General features: G+C 49.4%; 2 protein-coding genes and 1 long non-coding RNA gene across 4 annotated transcripts in view; 2 read left to right on the top strand and 1 right to left on the bottom strand.

Moving 5' to 3' along the window:
* Nucleotides 1-2,512: 2,512 nt before the first annotated feature.
* Nucleotides 2,513-4,149, top strand: LOC123250511. Its single transcript, XR_006506403.1, has 3 exons — nucleotides 2,513-2,655; nucleotides 3,334-3,509; nucleotides 4,004-4,149. It is a non-coding gene; the product is annotated as an uncharacterized LOC123250511 (long non-coding RNA).
* A 1,517-nt stretch (nucleotides 4,150-5,666) lies between these two features.
* Nucleotides 5,667-17,507, top strand: CDPF1 (cysteine rich DPF motif domain containing 1). The gene is made up of 3 exons (XM_044678444.1): nucleotides 5,667-5,779; nucleotides 10,625-10,736; nucleotides 16,639-17,507. The coding sequence occupies exons 1-3, from the start codon at nucleotides 5,667-5,669 to the stop codon at nucleotides 16,789-16,791; spliced, it is 378 nt and encodes a 125-aa protein (XP_044534379.1). The 3' UTR covers nucleotides 16,792-17,507.
* Nucleotides 11,611-18,159, bottom strand: part of PPARA (peroxisome proliferator activated receptor alpha) — a 78,949-nt gene continuing 72,400 nt past the window's right edge. The window contains exon 7 of one of the 2 annotated variants that reach the window (XM_044678443.1): nucleotides 11,611-11,734. In XM_044678443.1, the coding sequence (XP_044534378.1) occupies nucleotides 11,700-11,734 (35 nt within the window). In that variant the 3' untranslated portion in view covers nucleotides 11,611-11,699. The remainder of the gene's footprint in view (nucleotides 11,735-18,159) is intronic. The other variant, XM_044678441.1, reaches the window with a different exon arrangement.

Here is an 18,159-nt window from a genome sequence, read left to right as displayed (position 1 = left end):
CTGTACTCAAGCCTGGCAGGTTCCAGGTTTGAGGCAGAAACCCAGAGACTCCATTTACAGCTCCTTGGGCCCTGTTAGTTTAGATCACTTAGATTAGTGTAGTAGAATAAGTCCTTCCCTGTCCCTGTGGGTTTTGTTATTAGGTGTTAAGGTTTTAGAGTAGACATTCCTATCCCTCCTTTTGTTGTTCCTAATTAAACCCAGTTTCATCCTGTTACCTTGTCTGTTGAATTTAAGGCCTCTGGCCAGAGTGACAGTTGGCTGTTATTTTTCAGTTGGGAGTGGCTTAGCTGTACAAGTCTTCAATGTTCAGTTTTAGTCTCTCTTAAATCCCAGAGTGTGTTCCCACAAACCCCTTAGTTAATTTATAATATCCCTGGTGACTCCATTACCTCACTTATATTTTCCTACAATACTCACCCCTTGAAGTTCTGAGCCCCATAAGCCTGGCTGTGGAAGCCTGTGGTGAGGCCCTGAGAGTCAGCACAAGCCTGCAATGAAGCCCTGAGTGGCAGCTCAATCCTCAACAGTGCCTGGCATGACAAATCAACACCAGCAGGGCAGCTAGGTGGCTCAGTGGATTGAGAGCCATGGTGAGAAATGGGAGGTCCTGGGTTCAAATCATACCAGTCAGTTCCTAGCTGTGCAACCCTGGGCAAGTCATTTAACTGTTCTCCCTAGACTTAGAGTACCATCAGGTTTTCATAACTGAAAGTTGCAAACAGACTTTTTGGACATCCTGGATGGCTCCCTCAGGTTTTGGGCCTGTCCTAATAAGCTCAATGTGAATTTAGGATTAGAGTTCGTCCACTCTCCTCTTCATGCTGGTCTCCCTGACTTGGTTTTAAAGGTAGGATTCTACCAGACAGAAACAACGTGAACTCCCCTCTTCTTTGTTGCATCATGTCTTGGCATTCTCAACCTCAGGGTTCCCTCCCCAAGACAGCTTGCAAATTTGAGACCCCTCTCAGTCAGGGAAGGCATGCAAAAGCAGAGAGCTCTCACCCTCTGGGTCTGCAGGACAAGCTCAACGTGCCCTGACTGCTACCATGTCTTCCGCTGTGCCAGCCCTCTTTGGCCGTCTCTTCTCTGGCTGAAGACTTCTGCTTCTCCAGTGGCCCGCCCCAGGGCCAGGAGGTAAGGAAGATGGACAACCCTGCTGCCTCCCTTGCTCCACGGGGGACAATGTCATGGGTTCCTGAAATGCCAGAGGAGAGATGGATGGACCCAGCCAGCAGAGCATTTAGAGGAAGCTCCAGGGCCAGTGTGGCCAGGCTTGCCTTTCATGGAGGGGGAGGGGGTATCCTTTCATGGCCCCATCGGCCCAAGTCATAGGAAGGACACTAGCTTCAAAGTGATTCCGAGGCCAGCTCAGGAAACAAGACATTTCTTTTTTTTTTTTTAATTTGAAAAATGTTATTTAATTTGATTTAGAAATTTTTCCCATGGTTACATGATTCATGTTCTTTCCCTCCCCTCCTACCCCACTCTTGTAGCCAACAAGCAGTTCCACCAGGTTTTACACGTGTAATCATGTTATCAAGACCTATTTCTATGTTTTTGTATTTCTATATATTTGTATCAGGGTGATCGCTTAAGTCATATTCCCATTGACCCACGTGATCAAGCGGTTGTTTTTCTTCTGTGTTTCTGCTCCCACAGTTCTTTCTCTGAATGTGGGTAGTGTTCTTCTCATAAGTTCCTCAGAATTGTCCTGCTGCTAGTACAGAAGTCCATTACATTTGATTGTGCTACAATGTATCCGTCTCTGTACAACATTCTCCTGGTTCTGCTCCTTTCACTCTGCATCACTTCCTGGAGGTCTTTCCAGCTCACATGGAATTCCTCCAGTTCATCATTCCTTTTGGCACAATAGTATTCCATCACCCGCAGATACCACAATTTGTTCAGCCAGTCCCTAATCAATAGGCATTCTCACATTTTCCAATTTTTTGCCACCACAAAGAGCATGGCTATAAATATTTTTGTACAAGTTGTTCCTTATTATCTCTTTGGGAACAAGACATTTTTGAGTCAGTGTGAAGGCTCAGAGTCTGGAAATGAGGAGAGAACAGCAAGGAGGTGGGAGAGTGGTGTGTGAAGTGAACCACAACCAGAGAGGTGGGGTAGGTGGTGAAGGGTTTTACATGCTAGGGAGATGATTCCTCCCGGTTTGATTCTAGTGGAGATAGTGAGATACCCGTGCATTTTAGGGAAGGACGGAAGCAAAGGGAGGGAGGGAGAAGGAAGGAGAAGGAAGATTAGGAGAAAAGGAGGGAAGAGGAATGGTCTGAAGAAACAGGGTTGGGTCTATTTTTGAGAGGATTGAGAGGGCGGGGCCTGCGTGTGAGAGTTCGCCGGGGCGGGGCTTATGCCTTTGAGATGGGCATGCGTATGAGGGCGCCGGGGCGGGGCTAACATTTTCTAGGCGGGGGTGCCCCGGGGATGAGGCCTGCGAGTTTAAGGGCGCCGGGGCGGGGCTAACGTTTTCTAGGGGGGGGTGCGCGTGAGAGGACACCGGGCGCGGGGTGAGGCTTACTCGGGCTTTTAGGTATCCACGGGGTAACCCTCCTTTGGGCCTGTCACGCCCCGCCCTACTCCGCTCCGGAAGGACTTCAGGCGGCCCACCTTGAGTGCCAGAAGCGGGTTAGGGAGGTAAGCGTTCCCGGGGCAAGGCTACGGAAGAGGGCGGGGAAGGGGCCTGCCGCGCTTGCGCGTGTTTATTCGAATTTGCACTTTGTCCGGGGCGGGAAACTGCTCCGGACCGCTGTGCTGTGCTCCGCTCTCAGCGGTCCTCCTGCTTCCGGCCAGGTCCCGCCCTCTGGGTCGAGGTGGAGGGGGTGCCGCCTGCCTGCTGCAGGGACTAGAATACTTGTGAGGCCCGGGGCTAGAGATGACGGGCGGGGAACGTAGAAAAGGTTGGTGGGCGATCGGTGCTGTTAGAAGGGCCCGGAATGTGAGCTTGTGGGCGCCCTGCGGGGAGATGCCCTTAGGCGCTTGGAAATCCAGGAGTAGACGTGGGTTGCAAGGCCCTGGAGGCAGACGATGCAGAGCCTTTGGTAGTCCACGAGGGAGCTGCCCATTTTACGGAGGAGCTAACATATGTGGGGGAAAAGCTGAGCCCAAGGCTTCCTGCCCCCAGGGTGTCCCTCAGCGCTGTCTCTGGCCCTCGGATCCCTCCACAGCTTAGGAAGGGAGGCTGCTTCTGGGGCGAGTTGGGGTGGAGGCGGTTCAGTGAGGAGCCTGTAGGCCTATGGGCTGAGGGAAGAATCTGACCCAGTCAGTCTCAGCCCTGCCTCTCACAGCTGTGTGTGCCTCTTGTCCTCCCTCCAGAAGCCACCGTGAATCCCTGCCGCCCGCAAACATCAGATCCAACTCAGAGCCTGGCCCCTTCCACGGCTTCCAACTTGGTTCTCCGTCCCTCTGTTCACAGCCCTAGGTCCAGCCAGACTGGTTGCCTTGCTCTTCCCCACATGTAACACCGTCCTAGGCACCACAGTGTAGAGAAGGTGCTCCTTCCTCGCCCCCCACCCTCACACCCCTTTGTTTCCCTCCAGCCTCAGCCCCATTTCACCCCCTGCTCAGTTCTACATCAGGGCCTCCCTATGGCCTCCAGCATCAAATACAAAATGCTTGTTTGGCATTCAAAACCCCTCATAACCTGACCCCTTCCCCCCTTCCCTGTCTTCTTACACCCAACTCTCCAACGCCATGACTGCAACCTCCTGGTTGTCCCATGGCTCTGTGTTGGGTATTCCTGGGATTGTGCCCTGACTCAGTGTATCCCCTCTGCCCTGGAAGTGAGTTAGAGCTGGAATGGGGCCTAAGGTCCAGCCTAGAGAAAGGCACAGCAGCAGCCCTGGCCTACTGACTGCCTGCTGCCTTGGCCTTCCCTCAGCTTCCCTTTTAGATGGGACTAAGGGGCCTTTTCCCTTCATTTTAAATTTCTTGGGTGAACTTTCATTGGAAAACCAAACAACATGTGCATTTTTTATCTGCACAGACCAGGAAAGGAAGATTGTACACCAGACTATGAATCTGTTCTTTGTGGCTCACATCCTCGAAGAAAGAAGATCCTAAATTCAGTGCTTGACTTGTAAAGCTGCTCTGCATGCTTTTGCCTCTGAATTTCCTTCTTTTTTAGGCATTAAAAACCCTGTTTCAGTGATCACTTTTCTTCTTTTTCTGGGTAGCACTATTGATTACTTTCTTCTCCCAAATACACTGAGAGAAGACCCTCTGTGACTAGTGAATGTCATCAAGCGAAAACAGCCATCGCTTTGTTTGCCATGGTTGATGCCTATATCTTGCCCCCCTCTGCAGCCCCCACCTCCCACCCCAGCAGAACCATCCCAGGACCTAACTGTGGAGGGCAGGGAGAAGAGAGGAGGCCAGCAAGCTGGCACAGGATTGTCCTGTCAGTGACCACCTGAGCCTTGGTTCTTTGAACATCTGATGAGGCCTCGATGGCTTTTGAGATCCTTGCAGCTCTTTATGTGGGAGCCCGTGATCTGTGATGTGTGAAAGGCAATGGACATCAGACAGTCAGTTAATTGAGAAGCATTACTTTGTGCCCCATACAGGGGATGCAGCTCCTGCCCTCTCAGAACTCATTCTAACAGGGGAGACTTTTAGTTCCCCTAGATCTTTGGGTATCTTGGCTGTTGCTGTGGAATTCAGTATTGCCATCATCATCTTTGTACGATTTGGTGGTGTGAAAGCAGGCCAGCTTGCAGGGGGATGGATTGATCATGCTAGTGAATTAACTACATTTTCCCAGCTCAGGTGTGTGTGCTCCAATGGGGAGCCTTAAAGGTAAGGATTATTATTATTATTTTTTAAACCCTTACCTTCCATCTTGGAGTCAATACTGTGTACTAGCTCCAAGGCAGAAGAGTGGTAAGGGTAGGCAATGGGGGTCAAGTGACTTGCCCAGGGTCACACAGCTGGGAAGTGTCTGAGGCCAGATTTGAACCTAGGACCTCCCTTCTCTAGGCCTGGCTCTCCATCCACTGAGCTACCCAGCTGCCCCCTATAAGGGTTATTAATATGTATCCAAATTTTCCCTGTCCTTTAAAATCTCACTCAAATGTGAACTCTGCCATGCCTTCCCTGGTCTTCCTAGTTCCCAGCAATCTAGGACAGGGCTTGAACCCACCTGTGTCCCTAGGGCAGGAGTAGTACTCTTCCTTTACAGTGGCCTCTCCCTCCTTTGTGACTTCCCCCAAAAGATAATTGGTTCACAATCATCCACGGTTGAAGATAAATGTTGGTGAAGGTGATGATGAGGATAAAGGATAGACTTCTCTGTGTCCCCTTTGCTGATGTCTGGAGAGAACTTTGCCCTTGGTCTTGTTGGCCAAGGGCTCTGTGTATCAGAATGCAGAGGGATTGAGGAGTTACAGTACTGGGGGCGCTTCCTTGAGAATATTTGTGATCATTGGACCCACGTAGAGGGGGCTTGCAGTAGGGTGTCTTGGAAAGAGTCCTGGCACAGTTTCCTCATCTGTCCAAAAGGGATGATAATCCCTGCTTGTTTACCTTATAAAACTGGCATAAAGATCAGTTAAGAGCTCATTTTACTGTGTGCTTTCCCAGCTGTTAATACAACTTGAAAAACTTTCTTTCCTCAGAACATAAGTTGCTTTTCTTGGTTGATTATATAGATGACGTCTCCCAGTGAGCAGGAGCCCAAAGGGATGTTTGAATGCCAGTTATGTGGCTTGACCGCACCATACAGCTATGTGGGGCAGAAACCTCCCAACACCCATAATGTTGTGTAAGTATCTGCCTTGGGAGAATCTCTCTGACTGACGGTACTATTGGACAATGTGTGTCGTGTTTACAGGAAACCAATACCAGTGAGGGATGAAGTCCCTCTGGCGGGATTAAAACAAGCGTTTTGCTCTCCCCTCAAGCCCATTTCCTGGGCCTCCTTGTGGAGGGAGGTGGCTTCTGGCTTTCGCAGGCTGAGGCAGCAGAGGGAAGGTTCTTGCAGACTTTATTCTGTTGGAGGGTCTTGGTGTAAGACAGGGCAGTCTAGTAAAGCAGCAGCCAAGAGCTGAAGCCCCTGCCCTCTCCTTCAGGCCCTCAGCAGTCCCACAGTGGTCACTGATCACTGACTGGCTCAGACTGATTAGAGCAAAGGTCAGTCCCTAGAACAAATGCAGGGAAGGGCTCCAGATGAGAAGATTCTGTCTATCACGCCAAAGGCATCATAGGAAATGGACAAAAACATTAACCAGAACCGTTTCTTAGAGTTGCTTAATTGGTGCCAAACGTTTATTAGAGGCATTGATTAAGTGTTTACTTAGATGCCAAGTGCAGAGGATACGAATACAAGCAAAAAGACAGTCTTGTCCTTAAGAAGTTTCTATTCTAATGGATGAAGAGGAAAGTCAAAAAGAGGCTGAAAAGTGTATGTATAGAGGTTGGACAGAGTTGCAAACTGGAAAGCCAGAGTCAGCGCTTATATGATTGTGTTGGCTTTAACAATTTAGCTGCCAGACTGACCCAACAGAGCCATGTGAGATGCAGTGGATTATCAAAGAGTAAGTGAGCTCCCTGAAGCTGAGGTGGAAGATACCCATGGGAAGTGTGGCCTCTGGAAACTCGAGGTGAAGGGGCACCCCCAAATAGGTAGTGGGATCATCTCTCTGCCTACCAAACAGGTAGTGGGATCATCAAGGCACTTTGGGATTTTGGAACTTTCAAGGGATTCTGCAGACACCCTATTTCCCTAGTTTTGCATCTATTCCTGAATGCCACAATTCTTTTGTTCGAGAAGCCATTTACTTTTAATTTCTATTTAGGCATAGTCAGATATCTTGTAGGTCTCCATGTCTTCCCATCTGCCTTCTTTTCCTTCCCAGGCTTAACACCCTTGTTTAGGAAGAAATATGATGGGACACTTGTCATGGACTCTCTACTTGAGTCTCCTTATCTCTGAAATGGGGGGAGTAATATTAGTATTCCTGAATCTCATAGGTTTGAAGGAGAAACATGCTTTGGAAAGCTTAGAAAGCTGTGGAACTGCGAGTTAGCCATTTATCACTGGGGATATTGGCCTACATGACCTTGGAGGCTCCTTCCAACTCTGACATGCTACAGTTCCTTAGTTTTGTGTACAGGGCAGAGGTGGAAGAAGAATACTCCAGGCTTTGTCGGAATTAGAATGATTTTATAAGTGGGCCTACCCTTGGGAGCTGAGACCATGAACTTGGAACCCTCCTCTCTCGCTGCTCCAGACTTCTCCGGGGCTCGGATAAGGGAGAAAAGGCTTGTATGTCCTTGATTTTCCTCAGTCTGAATCCCATTAGTCCAGATTGCAGTGTTGGCTGCTAACAGCTATGTTGAAATTCGTTCCAAGATATGGTCACAGGATGAAATATCAAATGAGCAGAAGAAATTTATGGGACCTCACTTTATTTTGGGCTAGTGGCTGTGCCCAGGCCAAACCTGTCCGTGAAGAAATGAGACCCTCTTCAGCAAAGGAACATCCTCTCTGGGCCCAGCAATATTGGAAAACTGTTTTATCAACTCGGGACAGTGCTCAGAGTAGCCTGGAGAGTTTTTGCTCCCCATGCAGGTTGATGACTGGCACTTGTACCCATAGTAGACCTTGCCATTTTCCCCATGTTCCTCAAACTGATTTCAATGGGAAAAGGCTGGGCACAATCTCATTTTGTTCCACTGCTGATTTTGTAAACTTGTCTTGTGCTACCTGGGTCTCAGTTTTCTGATGTGTAAAATGAGGCCCTTTCTGCCCTTTCTCTCTCTCATTGTGGGGTTTAGAGGATGGAGAATATAAACCAGAGTTTTTATTTCAGTTAGTGATTGGGGAGCAGAAGGTCTGGGATTATTTTCTAGCAGTTCACTGCATGTACTAGGCATGTGACTGGTGAGGTCACGCATTTATTAAAACTCTGTGTCCTTTTTGCTCCTCTGGCCCTCAGTCTCCTCATTTGTGACTTCCACAGGACTGTGGGAAGTAGCAAATAAACCAAGGCTTCCAGAGCAGTGATGGCCTTGGGGTGCTCTAAGAGTGACCTCCGTGGTAGCTGGTGTTTTGGTGGTGCTTGGAGGCTAACTGAGGGCTTTCCCTGTATTTCCTGACTAGGCTGACCCAAGAAGGAGCCTGGTCAAGGGCCTGGGCCTGACTAAGGCCATACCTTCTTTCCGCCCATTTCAGTGAAATTCCTCAGAAAAGCCTTGCATTGTCTTCCTAAGCATTTTGTTTGCTAACAATAGCCTCTCCTATTTTAATGGGATCTGAGTCCTAAGAAAGTGGTGATGATAGTCTTGGAGCTGGGAGACAGGTGGGAGTCATGCTTGGGATTCTAATTAAATTTAGTTAAAAAAATTATCTTTGATGATCAAACATCGATTTTTTTCACCTCCCACTTTCCCCTTCCCCCACAAAACTCTTGTGATCAGAAGCAGAAGGACAAAACAAATTCCTACTTTGGCCCTGCTCAGAAATCCCTCTGTATGTTAGGTCCTGGCTCGGCTTCTGCTATCATGGTTCCCCATGCGCTGACCAATGTCTTAAAAAAAGAGTTGTTCATTTCTACAAGGTTGTCATCGTGGTGTCTTTTGTATTCCTTGTTCTCCTGCTCGCATCTCCCTCTGCATCCATTCAGACAAGTCTTCCCTGGTTTCTCTGAAGCCATCCCCTTCCACATTTCTGATAGCATAGTAATATTCCTTCACATTATGTACCAGAGTTTCTTCAGCCAGACCCCAAATGATGGACACCCCTCCATTTTTTGACACTGAAAACGAGCAGCTAGAAAATATGTTATTTTAGAGCTTTACTGCCTTTTTTGTATGGAAGGGGCTATGGACACTGACCAACATGAGAAGAAACATTGAATACTCCATGGGGTGGCCTTTACTCTTTCCTTTGGGGGGCAGGTAGGGGATACTGTGATCTTCTCATCTCCAACCACTCTCTCCTGATGTACCCAGTGTTTTCAGACAGCTGGATGTGGGCAGAAACTGTTACTCAGACTCCCTGCCTTGCGACAATCTTCTGCTGTCGGGATTCTGAGAAGGGTAACCTAGAGCTGTGTGGGAGCCGCTCCTGGCAGCGTTGCTCTGTGTGTCAGCTCTCCTCTGCCAGAGGCTCAGTCTTTATAAAGAGGTGTTCTGCCTTGGGACAGACTACTGGCCTTGCAGGTCCTGGAGAAGAGGTAGAGAGGATCTTGAAGGGGGCTCACAAGGTGGTCCCCTGAGGGAAGGCAGGAGGAGCTGGGTACCACTCTGGTCTTGGATGCTGCCCAGCCACGGGGAGGACCCTAGCAGTTCAGCTTTCTCAGCCTCAGTTTCCTCATTTGTAAGACGGAGATGACAATAGTGCTGCTTCTCAAGGTTGTTGTGAGACACTAGTGGGTTCTGCAGACCTTGAAGTTCACCAGTCTAGGTGGTAGATGGGTGGTTCCCGTTTCACAGCTGAGGAAACTGAGCCCGAGAGAGAAGAGAGGACTTGCCCAGGGCCAGGTCACATAGCTTAGGGGAAGATGCGTGTTTCTTGAAAGCCGAGCACTGTTTGTGCCTTTAAGTGTGATCAGAGGTCAGCTAAAGGGGTGCTTGCCCTCTCAGTGCGCTCCATGATGGACGTGTCTTCTTTGGGCTTGGGTACTAAGTAGAAAGGATAATGTGTTGGTCACTCATTGGGATTGGGGGTGCTCTAGAGATTAAGCCCGCTCCCCTCCCAAGATAGAGGATGGCTGGTGAGATGAAGGGGCCCACTTTCTGGGAGGAGCACTCCTTGAGCTCTAAGGCCCTTGGTGATAGTAGCTTCATCTCTTCCCGCTTTGGCTTATGGCTTTTCGTGCTCCTTCCATCACAGAAGCTTACTGTGCCTACTACTCCAGCCAGCCTGGTGGGAGCCCTTTGTGCCTGGAGCAGCCAGACCCTGTGAGGTCCACAGGGGTGGCCTAGGCCAGGGCCATGTGCTGCTGCTGTGGTGGGGGCTTGGGGACAGAGTTGGGAACCAGTGCTGCTTGCTAGATTGCCTGCCAGGAGCAAAGACAACTGAGCTCACAAGCTGGGTGGCTCTCACTTTGTCAGACAGCTGGGCTGCTCCTCCCTTCTGCGACGTTCCTGGCAAACTCCACCTTCCTTCCAGAGGAGCAGGGGTCACCCACAGAGGTAGGACCCCCCCCCCCCGGGTCTGGAGGCAAACCCAAGGTCAGCCTCTGTCTCTGCCACTAGCCGAGTGACCCTCGGGCAAGGCTTCTGTAATAGAGCCTGATGCCCTGAGTTATGGTGAGGACAGCTCCTGGAGGCACTGCGACATTACAGCCTGTGTCTCATAAAGTATGTTCCCTTGACCTCCTGGGAGTTTGGCAGAGCCACTGTTTTGATACCCATTTTATGGCGAGGGCATGCAAGGCTTTAGGCACAGTGCTTGGTGTTTGGTGTTAGGCAAGTGCCTTCTCTTCACTGGGCCTCAGTTTCTTGTCATCCCTCGGAGAGGGCTGGTCCTCCACTCTCCACCAACCTCTACGGCTGCTAGAGAAAGCTCTCAGCCAATGGTGCATTAATTTCTGGGATCAAGAGCTCAGGAAGCCCCAGGCCCCAAGCCAGGGAATCATTGCTCTGGATTTTCCTCTTGCAGACTCCTAGAGGAATGCCATGTACTGAAGGATCCTTTCACCTCGGACAAAGACAAATTTCTGATCCTGGGCTCACCGTGTAGCCTCTGCAGGAAGCTGGTGTGTGTGAGCCAGGTGAGCAGCATGTGACCGCTGGGGTCCCAGCCCCCCGGGATGCCTGGGGAGAGGGGAGGAGAGCCACACATCTTCCCTGATGAGGAGAATTGACCTTTCTCTGCCCTTAGCAAGGCCTTCCCCAAAAAGGAGCAGGCTGGGGAAGGACATTGGCTTTGAGCTTAACTCCCAACCCTGGCACTGACTCCGCAGGTATGACATTGGCTGTTTCAGTTTGCTCATAAAACCTAGCTTGGCTTGCCCAGAAATGGGGCTTTTTGGTGGGTTCCAAGTGCAGGATGAAGGGGTGACACAACTGGAAGTTATTTTTGAGCTATCTGAGGATTACAGACTTGAAGGGCCTTGCAGGTCATCTTGGGTAATAGAGGAGAGCCTGAGGTCCCAACAAGGTCATGCAGGTGGGAAGAGTGGAGCCTCATTTCCAGTTCAGACTTCCTGGTATAAATATTAAAAATGATAAAGGCTGGTATAAATATATATATATTAGTAATTTAATTAAAGCCATGCTGATAGTTATTAGACCACGTGCTTGTAAGCATTCAAAATCGCCGCCCTCACCATTACTGTCTCCTGTTTCCTGTCTCGAATCTGCTGGCCAAGAGGGCGAGCCCTCCTAACCCAGGAGATTATAAACTTCCCTGCGTCAAGACGTAGGCCTCCCCAAGCCCAAAAACCCGGAAACGGAAACCAGTTGGACCACGTTGGATCACGGGAAATGTAGTTTGATACATTTTCCATGTCCATAGAAATATATACACTTTTAGATGGCATTTCCCAAATTTTACTTTTACACTGGTTCCCAACTCTGTCCCCTTCCCCAGGGGTGCTACTTTCACAGAGAATGGGTAGTCCTGGTGGTGGGGCCTTCCTTGGAGGTCTGAGGATGATTTGTCAGGAATCTTGTAGTTCCAAGGCAGGAACTGGGGATGGCTAGACCAGCTGGTCCCTTCAGATGCTTCCCTTTTACATTGCCTGGTTTCTTGGGTGCTTGTAGGGATCTGGTGAGACAAAACAGCAAAGCACTGTGTAAACTAGGTTTAGAGATGAGCTGCCATTCCTGGTATCCCTTGCCCCAACAGAAGGCGAGTGAAAGGAAGCCTGGCACAAAGGATAAGAAGGGAAATTCATGTTTCTGTGATGCACGACAGCCTTCCTAGCCCTCCAAGCCCTCTGAAGGGACTGTTATTTCCATTTGACAGCTGAGCAAACCAAGGGTCCAAAAGGTCACTTTGAAAACACAAATCAGGCAAGGAATGAGTGAGGCCTGAGCCGTGGAGACAGCATCAAAGCCTGCCTTCTTTGTGCTTTGCATCCTAAAAGAATCATTTGTTTGATATGGCAAGCTCTAGAGAACACTGCACAAGATAAAAGTGTGTATGTGTGAACAAACAAATGGAGGCATATTTATTTGGGTTGATAGTTTTAGGCAGGCAGCGGCCTTGGACTGTGTTGCCCAGGAGTGTCTTTGGGGGTGAGCCCTAGAGCTGACTGTCCCTCTGCCAAGGGGCAGCTTTCCTTGGCCAGTTTGCTCCACAGTGTCCCACCACTCTCTCTAGCTGTCTCCTAGCACCATTCCCATCAGGCATCATTATTTCTTGTAGGATCATAGCAATCACCTGTAGCCCACTCTTCATTGTACAAATGGAGAGGATGGCTGACTTGTTAGGTCAGAAGGCACAGAACTGGATTTGAAAGCTAGGTGCTCTGATTGTCCCTCTCGGGCTCCTTCCCCTGGATGGCAGGGCGGCAGGTTGGGGCTGTAAAAGTTTGAACCTGTTTTGCTCTTCTCCTATGGTTTCTTTTCCCCTAGTAGTTTCCAAGGCCCGTGGTCCCTGCCTCACACTTATCTCTTCCTCTCACCACCCCGTGGCTACTCCCGCACTAGACCTCTAGGATTCCTCCCACCTTCACTTCCCCTGCTCCACCTACCTCTCATGCTCCTGGCATGCTAATCTTTTTTTTGGTATAGACGTGGCCTGTGTTTGCTCAGGAATCTGCACACTCCCTATTTCTCACTGAACAAGAGTCCAGGCCCTTTGCTTAGCATTCAAAGCCGAGGCAGGCTGGCGCTGCCTTCCTGTCCTGTCTTTCTCATTGACTTTCCTTCATACATCCACTCTGGACCTTTTTGCCCTCCCCTAACTTAAAATGCCCTCTCCTGGCCCTTCCTGCTTTGGCCCTCCTCTGTGAAGTTGTATCTTTGTCTCCTCTCCCTTCCAGACTCGGGTGCTTCGTAAGAGCATGTAGGCTAGCATCTTGGCTAGGCATTGCACCCCCTGGGATGAGCCCAGGACTCTGCACACAGTAGGCATTTAAGACACATTTGTTAAGTTTGACTGAGAAGCCCGCTTCCCCACAACCTGAGCCCGTCCTCCCACTGACCTAGGAGCTTAGCTGGGCCTGGGGAAAAATACAGGCTCTTAGTCAATCTGTCTATCTGCCCATCTGTCAACACGTACTGCTCTACAATCTGCCATGCATTTGAGCTAGTGCCAGCAGGGAGTCAGAGGACAGAAATCTAAGCCATTATAACTAGGCCTTCAAGGTGAAGGAGGTGACTAGGGAAATTACTCTTCTAGGCCTGATTTAGACCAACAAGGTGGGGAGCCAACTGGGAGGAAGAGGAAGGAACAACTGGGCATGGGTCAATGTACACCCAAGCTGTGGCCAAAAGATGTTGCAAGAGAGAGGGTGGGATCTTGTAGTCTAAAATACTCCTGTGAGGGTAGGCAGTGGCCAAGAATGAAATTCTGAAGATAGAAACAAAGATTGCAATGAGGAAAAGGGGTAACCATGGCTATCTGGCAGCATGACTGCCTTGAAAGCCAATAGAATCAAGGTGGGATGGAAAAGGAGAATTCAGAAGAGAACAGGGGCAATGAATTTGGCCAAATGAGAGGCTGCAGTTCCCTAGCCACAGTAGATAATTTTGGAGAACTGGAGAGGTGCCATAGGCCTAGAAAAAGGCCCGTTTCGTTCTACTTTCCAAAAAAGAGAGGAGTCCTGACTTGATACCTAAAGAGTGTTAGGTAGATTTGGGATGCTACAAAGATAAACTCCAGAGGACTGTCAATAAATTGGATATGAGGGGTAAGGGCAAGTGAAGAATGGAGGATGACACCTGGGTTGGGCTGGGCTGGGAGCAGGGGAGGGTTTGGGGAAAAGAGACTGAATTCAGCCTTGGACTCATTGAGTCCACACGTCTACTTTGAGATGCCTCATAAGTAGTTGGAGATGTGAGGCTGGAAGTTAGGAGAATGGTTAGGGCTGGATAAGTAGGTCTGAGAGATATCAGTGTAGCAGTGATCATTGAATCCATGGGGGCAGGAGAATGTCCTGGGGAACATCCAGGCTGTGCTCAAAGGAGATGGAGGAGGATCAGCCAGACAGGTGGGATGGCCAGTGTGGAATAGTGTCAGGGAGACCAGAGAAGAGAAGAGAATGCTGAGGAGAAGAGGGGGATGGGCAGAATGAAAGCCTGCCGGGTTAGAAACGGGTGAAGACTGAAAGAAGACCATTTGATTGGACCATGAAGAGCTCTTTGGAAACTTGGGAAACCAGCCGAATGGTAAGGTTAGAAGCTGGACTATAGAGAGCCAATAAGAGCAAGAGGAAAGGACCACCAAGTGTAGATGGTATTCTCAAGGGTTTCGACAGAAAAGGCAGTTGGGCTCCAGAGGGCAGGGTTTGAAGATGGTGGAGATGGGAGCTAGTCTACAGTCAGTAGGGATGTTGCTGACAGAGAGGGAGAGAGGAGGGTGTCCGAGGGGGCATTCTGATCTGTTGGAGATGGGATGGGATCAGTTGAACAGCTGGTGAGGAGGACGGCCACTTCACGAGAGACAGAGGCAAAAGAGAAGAGATCTGAGTGATATTAGATGAAAAAGATGGAAGAAGAGGAAGCTCATCACACTTTTTCTGTAGAATGGGGCCAAGATCTCAGCTGAGAGAGGGGGGGAAGGAAGAGCCATGGGAGGCTTGGAAGGGTTGCTGTGAAGGGAAGGGATTCATGGAGGTGTAGAAGGATCACCTGCAGGAGTGAGGGCCCAGTGGAGGCTGTGTAAGGTAAGTTTGTAGTGGATCCAGGCAGCAGAATTTTCTGACTTTCTCCACCTTTGTTCAGCAGCATATGCACAGGAGTGAAGGCAAAGAGCAATATGTATGATCAAGGCATGATCGGTGATACTATGAGGGGACAAGGGACTCAAAAGTAGGAGTTCAGTTAGTTTACCAAGCTCCCTTTGCGGGGTGTGGGCCCTTACTGAGGATCTCTGTTCTATTCTTCCTCTCCCTCAGACCTTTAGGCAAAAAGCCTTCTATATCGGCTAAAAACTCCTGTACAATCAGAGCTGGGATCAGCAAGTAGCTGCCCTGGGCCATGGAAGATTTTTTCTATTTGCTAATCAAAATATAGGAGGATACAGATTTCTTCTTTCTAGCTCCCCCATATCCTTCCCAGGGCAGGGTAAAGGTGGTGATAGAAAAGAGAAAAGGGCAAAGCTACGGAGTTGGGCAGGACTACCGTGGAGAGAAGGAACACGGGCAGGTCAGACCAGGCTGTAATGTTGCTACAGTGTGAGGCCACCTGGGCTCTCCTCAACAGCAAGGAGTTGTCCAACTTCTACCTGGAGACTCTTGGGGTTGAGGAGCTCACTCCTTTTCTGGGCAGCTCACTTCATTCTTCCCAGTGGGTGAAAGCTCTTCCTTAGGCCTGGGGAGTCCTAAATCTCTCTCCACCACTTTTGGCTCTGGGTCCTGGCCTTCTTCAACTGAAATGTGTCACTCGAGACACCTTCAGGATGTGTTTCATTATCACTCAAAATTCAAATTGCAGCTAGTGGAGAAAGCACTGAATTTGGAGCTGGGGACCTGCATTCACACTTATCTGGGGCTTTGGATCACTGACCTCTGTGGGTTTCATTTCTCCATGAGGTTGGATTTGATCAGACCTGAGGTCCATGGAGGTCTGTGGTTAGATTTCAAGTCTGTGAAGTTGGCTAAGAAAAACTGTCTAATTGACATTTAGGGTTTCCTTAATTATTAAAGCATGATGTTGAGGAAGAGTCCATAGACTTTACCAGACTGATTGCCTAGGGATCTCGAACACCAATGAAGTGAAGAAGCCTCTGCTCTGAATCCTATGAATTTGTGACTGTCTCCTGGCTTCAGTGGCACTAAGGTCCTCTCACAACTCAAACTCTTTGCTCTTCTGCCCTTTGGAGGAGACCAACCCAGGCCAATGTCCTCTTGACAATGGCCCTTCTTGTACTTGCAGACAGGGACCTTTGCTTCTTCAGCCTGGGCCTGTCAAGAAGTGAAGAGAAGGGCAAAGACCTTGCAGGATTGACAGCATGTGTTCCTTTGGCCCATCAGTCCATCCCTGTCTCTCCTGGTTCTACAGTTTTTGCTTGGTCCTGGCCTCATCCCAGAGAAAGAGGTCCTGGGGGATGGGAGAGGGATAGAGTGGTGGGACAATGAGAAGGATGGGGGAGGGTGCATTGTCAGGGAAGAGAGCCTAGCACAGGTGTAGGAAGGATGTGGTCAGAGGGAAGCATAGGGTGAGAGGAGGAAGGAACTGGGCCAAGACAGGCCAGAGCAGGGGTACTTTAGTGTTTTGAGTGAGGACTTTGAAAAGACAACTACTCCTGAGCTCTTGACTTGAAAAAGTCAGTAACAAGGGCCTCTAGGTGGCACAGTGGTTAGAGAACTAGGGCTGAAGTCAGGAAGAATGGGCTTCAAATCTATCCTCATATGCTTCTTACCTGTGTGAGTGACTCTGGGCAAATCACTTAATCCTGATTGCCTAGCTCTTGCTGTTTTTCTGCCTTAGAATTGCTACCAAGACAGAAGGTAAGGGTTTAAAAAAGAAGTCGGGGACAAACTCCCGTTTTCTGTCTTTCAGGAGTGTAGCTTATACTATTCGAAAAGATTTTGCCTCCCCTGTGTTCGTGAGAACCTCAGTGCTTTCCCTCAGGAGATACAGCAAGAAGTGGAGAAGAGACGTACTCCATCCAAAGCTGCTTCCAAGAAATCTGACTCGAGGACCTTGTTGTGAGGTCTTGGCCAGAATAGAGGCCCTGGCTGCTCCTTGTTGTCTTGACACTTTTTTTTCCCAATTTGCTCCTATCAACTGTGGCCCTACGGGAACATGGGGTTCCATTGGTCTTCATCATGATTTTTAAAGGGGACCCTATGGGATGTTTCTCATGTTGCTGCAGTTATTGTTTCCAACTCTGGAAATCAGTGAGAATTCTGGCCTCAGTCGATCTGGGCAAGTCCAAGCCAGAGGCTTCTCTGCAGTGAGTCACAGTGGTAGACTAAGAACATGGACAGGCAAAGTGATAGATTGATCTACACCCATGGTGGCGAATCTATGGCACAAGTGCCAGAGGGGGCACTCAGAGTCCTCTCTATGGGCACACCCACTGTACCTCAGCACAGAGTTCACCAGAGTTCATTACTAGAAAGCCAGAGGGACTTGGGGCTGGGCTGCTCCCTTCTACCTCCATGGGCACCTCAGGACATTTTCATATCACCCATACCTCTAAAAGGTTTGCCATCACTGGCCTAGGCCATCACGGGCCCAAAGGGGCTGCATGGTGCTGCTGATTGATGCCCCTGTGAGTAGGAGAGCCCAGGACCCTCCTTGCCTTTGACTTCCATCCACAGGGGCTGAGAGAGGAGGACAAAGCAGACGAGAGCAACAAGAGATCCAGTCCTTTGGTCAAAGGCTTGTCCCTTCCTCTACCAGTGAGGGCAGGGGAGGTAAGCACAAGCTTTCTCCACCAGCCTTTGGCCCATTCTTCCCTTCATACCCATGATGGAGTTATCTTCTTTGCTTCTCAGCAGTGGTTGGGTGGGAGCTGTCCAGAGTGGTGGCCCCTGTGGTACCACTTCCTATGACCTTGTTATTCCCATTTTCATTCAGTTGGCTTTTTTCAGCCCAGTGGCAAGCCAAGCAAGGAACATGCTAGGGAGGGGATACCAGAAGTGTGCCATACTTTCCATTTTCCTCTAGGCCATGGCCAGGCGAGGGTCAGTTGGGCCTCTCATCATGGGTAGGGACAGGGGCAGAACCTGCCTTTGTGGCTTGGAAGGCACTTGGCTTACTGAGAAGTTTATGCTGAAATGGGATCTGACCAACTTTTAAATGTCCCCATTTTTAGAAGTTAGCAGGAAAGGGAATGGCATGTTTTACCTAATAGGACCAGATTTAATTGTAGCATCATGTTATTCCCCCAAGTGCCTTCTGCAAGCTGATTGAGTTAAGAGAGTTTGAGGATTACAAGAGAAAGAGAACCACATTTCAATCAAGTCTCTCTGTCCAGTCAGTGGTAATCAGAACAATAATGAGAGGAGGCCCAATTCACACAGAGGATCAGCTGCTGTGATCCAAGGGAAACATTTCATCCCATCAAATGAA

This window comes from Gracilinanus agilis, chromosome 5, assembly GCF_016433145.1.
Source record: "Gracilinanus agilis isolate LMUSP501 chromosome 5, AgileGrace, whole genome shotgun sequence".
NCBI lineage: Eukaryota > Metazoa > Chordata > Mammalia > Didelphimorphia > Didelphidae > Gracilinanus > Gracilinanus agilis.
This window is presented reverse-complemented; position numbering and strand designations above follow the sequence as displayed.

Excerpts from the sequence above, each read along its gene's own strand:
- CDPF1 (XM_044678444.1), top strand. The coding sequence starts at position 5,667 with ATGACGTCTCCCAGTGAGCAGGAGCCCAAAGGGATGTTTGAATGCCAG. Across the intron at positions 5,780-10,624 it reads CCCAACACCCATAATGTTGT|ACTCCTAGAGGAATGCCATG; the intron begins GTAAGTATCTGC and ends TTCCTCTTGCAG. Across the intron at positions 10,737-16,638 it reads AGCTGGTGTGTGTGAGCCAG|GAGTGTAGCTTATACTATTC; the intron begins GTGAGCAGCATG and ends TCTGTCTTTCAG.